This window comes from Aplysia californica, unplaced genomic scaffold, assembly GCF_000002075.1.
Source record: "Aplysia californica isolate F4 #8 unplaced genomic scaffold, AplCal3.0 scaffold01319, whole genome shotgun sequence".
In the NCBI taxonomy this organism is placed as follows: Eukaryota; Metazoa; Mollusca; class Gastropoda; order Aplysiida; family Aplysiidae; genus Aplysia; species Aplysia californica.
The window spans coordinates 55,191-63,336 of NW_004798589.1; the positions used below are offsets into that span (position 1 = coordinate 55,191).

Here is an 8,146-nt window from a genome sequence, read left to right on the forward strand (position 1 = left end):
TATTATTATCATAATTGTTATTATTATTATTTGGTCAACCGCTGTTCTCCTTGACTCTGAGTGGTTGCCGTGGACAATTTCTAGTGTAGTTCTCAGGTCACGTCCTGGAGATGTTGAAAACTTGAAGTGACTGGAGACTGTGGTCACTGTTGTTGCTTGAGACTCCTTGAGGTCGTGTTATCTCTTGCTGTTACAAGGGGAGAGGGTGTTACAATGTTGATAAAAACTCTTTCACTACGGGATGGGGGGGGGGGGGGTTGTCACCTGGACAGGGCCTGATCTGTGACCTACTTTCTTCTGATTCTGCCTACCGTTAGACAAGTTAAAAACTTTTAAAGTTCAATTTTCCCCAATGTGTCCCTTGTGTGATTATGCATATGAGACTGTGGATCATCACCTGTTCCACTGCACAGCCCTAAATGACATCAGAGCTACCCTTCTCTCTCTGAGACCTAACATTGACAACACACTCTATAGAGCATTACAGCAACTGCAGCAAACCCGCACTTATCACTACATGGCATTGGACAGAAGGGCGAGAGCCCAGCTGTTGCTGGATCGATAACAACAACAACAACAACAACAAAGTTCAATTTTCAAGACAAGCCACATGTATTATAATTATATTTTAGAAAATGAAGTGGAAATAATGACTTAATCTCAATGTTACGTGTAAACTTATGCTAAAAACTATCATTCTCTCTCTTCAGCCTGAAATCTGTCTCGATTGCTACAAAAGTGTGTTTTGTGGGTTTTTGGCTCAAGGCCTGTTTTTTCCATATAAATACCCATTTCCATTATGAATTTGACTCAAAAACGTTGATGAAAGGAACAAAATATGTAATTTTTCAGTTTTTAAGGACTTTCAAGAAGTTATTGAAATTACCATACTTTGGCGGCCATTTTCTCACTAACTTTACCACTGAAACCAGACGACCCCACGTCCTCTTAACTGAAAATGTCTTGACTTCTATTTAAGATAGATCTGTCTATGGATAATTTTTTTTTCATTGAAAACAAAACAAATGAACAAGAAACCTTCAGATGGTACCAATAACTTCACATGCCCAAAAATTGACAAAAGTGTCTGATATAGTTAGGAAGTGGTGGAATCAGGCACTTGTCAATTTTCTGGCATGTGAAGTTATTGGTACCATCTTAAAGCTTGCCTTGCTTACGGTGAAAAAAGTATCCATTTATCTTGGACACAAGTCGAAATATTAAATAATTAACAATTGAAGGAGGTGGGGTAGCCTGGTTTCAGAGGTAAGATTAGTAAGAAAATAGGCGCCAAAGTTTATTTATTTCTTTAGCTTTTAATCTGTGGAAACTGAAAATTTATATTTTTGTGCCTGTAATCAACGTTTTTCAATGCTATCTACACTGGAATGTGTTCTTTTATGGACATGAAAGGTGTTGAGCCAAAAATTAAAAACTCGATAAAAATTCCCTAACCTATGGACAAATAATGCCAGTTTCTTCTCTTTCATTATTTTGACGAGCGCCTGATTTCACCACACTACCTCACATATATTATTATAATTATTATTATTATATATATATGTATAATTTTTATTATATATATATATATATACTTTTAGAACAAAAATGATGGCATGCTTTTTTTAAGATCAGGTGTAAAATTTCTTGCAGAGCTTGAAAGAGCAGCACAGAAAGTTTGAGGTGGTTCATCGACAGCTGGAAGGTGAAAAGCTCAAAGCAGAAAAAAGTACTCAGCAGTTTAACAGATTGTATTGGTTTTGTCAGGAAAGAGAAGCTGTTGTAGAAAAAGTAAGCTTGTTTGTGTCTCGAGTTGTTTTTTGTGATTAGTGTCCAGCCTGGGTTTTTTTGTGATGATAAAAAAGAAGGATAAAAATGTCTGTCACAGAGTTGGGCAATAAGAGAACAGCTACTGGATATTGCTGATGCTGCTACTCTTCTTCTTCTGCTTCTTCTTCACCTCTTCCTCCTCCTCCTCCTTCTCCTCCTCCTCCTCCTCCTCCTCCTCCTCCTCCTCCTCCTCCTTCTCCTCCTCCTCCTCCTCCTCCTCCTCCTCCTCCTCCTCCTCCTCCTCCTCACCTTACTTTTTCTCCTCCTTCCTTACTCCTCCTCCTCCTCCTCCTCCTCCTCCTCCTCCTCCTCCTCCTCCTCCTCCTCCTCCTCCTCCTCCTCCTCCTCCTCACCTTACTCCTCCTCCTCCTCACCTTACTCCTCCTCCTCCTCACCTTACTTCTTCTCCTCCTCACCTTACTTCTTCTCCTCCTCCTCCCTTACTCCTTGTCTTCCTTCTCCTCCTCCTCCTTTTTCCTCTTCTCTCAAGAACAGGGGGTTGGGAAAGTGACAGAAGATAAGGGCTGAAACTGGAAGGTCTTCTTAATTTAAACTTTCATAACACTATCTCAAATATTATAATTTATTTTAAATGGAAAGTATCTTATTGCCGACAAGGCAAATACATCAGTGTCAGTAGATGGTGAGATTCCCTCCTCTGATAGATGCCGTGTGTATGGAATTGTAACAGATTGTAAATCATGTTCTTGTTTTTTGTGCGGTTGGATTTATTTTTTGTTATTTGTTTTTTCTTACGAAGCGGTTTTACTGACTGCCAAAGTTATAGGGTAAATGCATGAAAGTGGACCTGTACTGTAAAAGTAAGAAATCTAAGATGCATATATATATATATAATATGTGTGTGTGTGTGTGTGTGTGTGTGTGTGTGTGTGTCACGACACTGTGAAATCAGGCGGGTGGGTGGTTGGCGGGTGCTCTGGTGTGGTTTGCTTCTTCTTTCCTATCAAACATCTATCGTCCTTATCTCCGCTTCTTCTTTTTAATGTTTGTTACTCTCTTGTAACACCTCTAATCTTCTGGCGCTCATATATATATGACCTTATTAAATGCAGTTGCGAGCGCCGTAAAACCTCTACTAAAACTATACTAAAGCTAAATGAAATCAGGCACTTATCAATGTCTTTGATTTCATTATTTTGACGAGTGCCTGATTTCTCCGGGATGCCTCATGTACTTTTGTATTTGTATGTGTATGTTATTTCCTCTTTTAATGCGAACAGGCAGACAATGGCTGAGAATATACTGTTTAATAGTTTCTTATTTTTTTCCTTTACTTTCAGCTGGTGACGGAAAGATATAAAGTGCAGGGCGAGAATGTGTGGCTGAAACGGAATTATGGGGAATGCCAGATGGAGGTAATTTGTGGTGTCATGATTCGGTGGAATCGGGCGCTTGTCAGTTTTTGGGCTCATGGAGGCATTGGTAATTATGTTCTTAACCCTATCCATACGTCGTGTTTTACTATCGTATCCATACGACATGGGGAACTCTGTGCCACCACTTTATTAAGAGGAAATTTACTCATTAATCCGATCCGTACGCTGTGCATTCTGTCAAAAATATTTTTTTCAGAAATACTGAAAGTTTCAAAGAGATCTTTGTACTAAAAGTATTCTAAAAGGTGAAGAATACAACCCCGGGGGTACAAAATGACCCCAGGCGTACGGATAGGGTTAAAGAGTTTGTTCAATTGCCTTGTTTTTTATTTGAAAAAATACCCGGCTATCTTGAATAGAAGTTGAAATATTTGCTCCGGAATGAGGTGGGGGTCGCCTGATGTCAGGTGTTGTAACATAAGTGAGAAAATTGCCACTAAAGTTTTGTGACTTCCAAAGCTGTAGTGAGTGTCCTTGAAAACTGCAAATTTACAATCTTTGTACCTTTAATTAACGTTTTTCAGTAAGATCCATGCAGAGCCATGCAGAATTCAGTTATTAAATGAACGTTAAAATTTTTTAAAATGATGTAAAAGATTTGATATAAAATTCCCAAAGGGTGAAAAAATGTCGCTGTCTTTGCGATTTAATTATTCTGACAAGTGCCTGATTTCACCACAACAACGATACCACACATTTGTGAGGCGTCCTGACAAAATGAGTTACTTCTCGCTATCCACAAATGCGGATATATTGGCCAAAAATCGACACTAGGGTCAAATTGTAGATTTTCTATTGATGATGCCATATTCTTTAAGTTTAACATCATCAATCATCATCAATGCCTTTCACCCCTGGCAGGGTATAGGCCACATACAAGCTCCTTCCATTTATCTTTGTCCTGGGCCATCCTTCCAAGCTCGTTCCAAGTGAGCTTCCTCTCTCTCATGTCCCTTTCCATGCATCTCCTCCATGTTTCCCGTGGCCTACCCCTGCCTCGTGCTCCTTGTGGGTTCCCCTAACGTTCCACGAGCCAATCCGAAGAGACTTAGACTTGGGTGATGGTGGAGGCTTCTGCCAAGCAGCTTCCTTTCGGCTTTCACTGCCTTGCCTCATAAACTCTCCATTCGGAGAAGATCCACGACCAGCCAAGCAGAGATAATGGTTTTTGTTTGTATGTGTTTCTGTAACAGGTTCTTTTTACGAGAGAGGTTGTTAGCCTCGTGACTCAACCCCCAACCTGGTGGCAGGATGACTCTGTTTCAGGAGTCACTTCCTGGTTCGCCATTTAGTCGCCTCATACGATACGCTAGCACCACGTCAGTCCTATTTTTCTCAATGCCAAGACTGCACGGCAGAAGTATAACATGCTTTTTATTATTTCATCCTTACAAATTGTAAAAACTTCACCGATAAGCCTGATGTATCTGTTTCAATAGGGCTTGAATCCGAGAAGTAACTCATTTTGTCAGAATGATTCACATTTGTCTAATTAGAAATTTTTATGCAATGTTTGTCCCATGGATAGCTTGTGAGTGGTTGGCAGGTGCTCTGGCGTGGTTTGCTCCTTCTTTCCTATCAAACAACTATCGTCTTTATCTCTCCTCCTTTTTTATGTTTGTTACTCTCTTGTAACACCTCTAAACTTCGGCACCTATATGACCTAATTGTGTTGCAAGTGCCGTAAAACGCTTGTAATTACTAAAACTAAAAAATGGATAGTATTAATTGTGCTTTGTTGCCTCTCACACAGAGGCTTTGATTCTTTTTGCTGCTCTGTGCCTGCTAAACTTTATGGCACTGTGCAATTACTTAACTTATTCAGGACATGATTTTTTCCTGCAGTTGAAACTATCCTGGGGCAGTGCTGCAGACTGTAGTGTCTTTAGGCCATTCCCAAAGGGGGGACATTTCTCGTTCAAGCTTAGTAGAATTAAAAATTGGCTGACTCATGTCACCCTCTTAACTGTGACTAATCTACAACAGGGAACTGCTGCTTTTTCTTTCCTGATCCTTACTATTGTCATTTTCCTCTACTTCTTTTGTATGTTTGTCACACTCTTGTGACCTGCTATTTCCGGGGTGCCTTGATAGTCGGAGCAGACCTTGTGCTGTTGAAGCTAGAGAGGTGAGCAGAGTAAGTCTGATTCCCTGTAAAGACTTCTCTGTTGACACCCACCCCTTGGCTCTCATATTACCTTATGCAGTTGTGAGCGCCGTAAAACCCTCTACTATAAAAAACAACAACAACCGTGGACGTAATTGGTTAACCCTCTGAGCCCTGACATCCTGTGGCTATCCTGGCCCTTTGCCTGAGCTCCTGAGCAATTCTCGCCTTCATTCATATCATGTATTATCGTCAGAATCACATTCCATATCCCACTCAGGGTAGTCCTCGTCATTACCAGCGTCTAATTGTAAATGGGCTGATCTTCAAAGTGGGTGTTTGGCGGGTGCTCTGATGTGGTTTGCCCCGTCTTTCCTATGAAACATCTATCATCCTTATCTCCCCTTCTTCTTTTTTATGTTTGTTACTCTCTTGTAACACCTCCAAGCTTCTGGCGCTCATATGACCTTATGCAGTTGCGAGCGCCGTAAAACCTCTACTAAAACTAAAAATGAACTTCCAAATAATCAATAACGTCCCGGTTAGTAAACACTGGTTTTCCATCCATGTTTTATCCCACAGGGGCTGGGTTAGGGATGGGGTCTCGCTCACTGGTGTACCGGAGGCTAGGCGTACTGGCAGTTTCACGCGCCGGTTTACTGGTGGCACGGGCTCAAAAGGTTAATATCCATCTCCGAAAGGATAAAATCTATTGGGGAAATAGTGTAATGTACCTTTCCCAAGGACACAACGTCGGACTGAGCTGAGGCTGGAACCCTTGAACTGGCAATCTCAAGAGTAGGGGGTCTGGTAGTCTAACCACTAGGCTACTGATGCCTCCTCACCTTCTTGGCTTGGTCTTAACGGAGATGCTTTGACTGTTAATCGGCTAGACGGTTGCCGTTAGATTTGATATATTAGTAATTTCATCTCTGCTTTGACCACGCTCTTTTTGACATCTTTGATTCTTTTGTCTTTTTATTTCAAATTCAGTGTGAGAAGCATCGCACATGGCTTACAGAAACTGAGAAGAAACTGAACAGAATTAAGAGGGAGGTAAGATTTAGTCTGTGTGTCGGTCTGTGTGTCTGTCTGCCTGTCGGTTCCTACCTGTGTACTCCCCTCTCTCTCTCTCTCTCTTTCTTTCTCTTTCTCTCTTTCTTTCTCTCTCTCTCTATATCAATCTATCTACCTCTCTTAATCTCTCTCTCTCTCTCTCTCTTGTTCTCTCTCACTAACTTGCTCTCTCTCACCCTCTCTATCCCTACCCCCCCTTTTCTCTAGAGGCACTGTTTATTTTATTCCACTTTGTCTGTCTGTCTGTCTGTCTGTCTGTCTGCCTGCTCTTTCCTCCCCCCCCTCTCTCTCTCTATCTATCTATCTACCTCTCTCAATTTATCTCTCTCTCTCGCTTTCTGTTGTTTATGTCTGTCATTCTCTTTTTTATCCAAGAACTAGATAACAGTCACTATGGCAACATGCTTCTCTTTCCCCAAACAACAAACGAATTTTCAGTCTGCACCCAAAACTGACAATCACTAAAGACAGTGAAAATAAAATAGAAGCAACAGAAATGTGGTTTCTTAGGAGACTGCTAAGAGTATCGTGGAAGGAAAAGAAATCAAATGAGGTAGTGCTTGTTGAAGCCCACATGGGACACTCAATGTTAAAAACAATGAAGCACAAAGGAAATGACAAATGCAGTTTTTGGGACACCTGAATAGACATAAGGGTCGTGAAAATCTAGCTCTCACTGGCAAAATTGAGGGCAAACGAGGCAGGGGTAGGCCCAGAGCAACATAATTAGGGAACCTAAACAAATGGGTAACAGGGAAAGATCAGGGAAACGTAGCTTTTTTGAGAGCATCCTCGCAAAGGAATAAATGGAGAACCATGATCGCCGATGTCTGTCGCAGACCTGGCCCTAGATGATGATGACCAAAAACTGAATAAATCTCTTCAATGTTCCTAGTCAATCTTTGTATTTCTGTGTTTTAATCAATCTTTTTATTTCCGTATTTTAATCAGTCTTTTTATTTCCATGTTTTAATGAATCGTTTTATTTCTGTGTTAAATAGATTCTGTGTTTTAATCAATCGTTTTATTTCTGTGTTTTAATCAATCATTTTATTTCCATGTTTTAATCAGTCTTTAAATTTCCGTATTTTAATCAATCTTTTTATTTCTGTGTTTTAATCAATCTTTTTATTTCTGTGCTTTAATCAGTCTTTAAATTTCCGTATTTTAATCAATCTTTTTATTTCTGTGTTTTAATCAGTCTTTTTATTTCTAGGTTTTAATCAGTCTTTAAATGTCCGTATTTTAATTAATCTTTTTATTTCTGTGTTTTAATCAGTCTTTTATTCCTGTATTTTAATCATTGGTTTTATTTCGGTTATTTAATCAATTGTTTTATATCCGTGTTTTAATCAATCTTTGTGTTTTAATCAATATTTTTATTTCTGTGTTTTAATCAGTCTTTGTGTTCTAATCAGTCTTTTATTCCTGTATTTTAATCAATCTTTTTATTTCGGCGTTTTGATCAATTGTTTTATTTCTGTGTTTTCTTACGCCGTCTCCCCAGGATGACTCAAAGCAAAGGAAGATCAGAGAACTCGAGGCCGAGATGGACAAAGTCCAGAATAAGGTACGACAAACGAGAATTTAACTATTTCTGGTCGAGACTATGGCTCGCTCACACACAGGGGCACGCACAGAAACACACACACATGCGCATAGAAACACACACTCGTACACACACATGCGCATAGAAACACATACTCGTACACACACATGCGCATAGAAACACACA

The 8,146-nt window shown here is 40.0% G+C and overlaps 1 protein-coding gene across 4 annotated transcripts in view; it reads left to right on the forward strand.

The window, feature by feature from the left end:
* The window catches only part of LOC101846551, a 20,835-nt gene that overhangs the window by 7,221 nt on the left and 5,468 nt on the right, over positions 1-8,146 (forward strand). For all 4 annotated transcript variants that reach the window (XM_013090524.2, XM_005112558.3, XM_005112559.3 and 1 more), the window contains exons 3-6: positions 1,654-1,791; positions 3,132-3,206; positions 6,328-6,390; positions 7,919-7,981. In XM_013090524.2, coding sequence (XP_012945978.1) covers positions 1,654-1,791; positions 3,132-3,206; positions 6,328-6,390; positions 7,919-7,981 — 339 coding nt within the window. The remainder of the gene's footprint in view (positions 1-1,653; positions 1,792-3,131; positions 3,207-6,327; positions 6,391-7,918; positions 7,982-8,146) is intronic.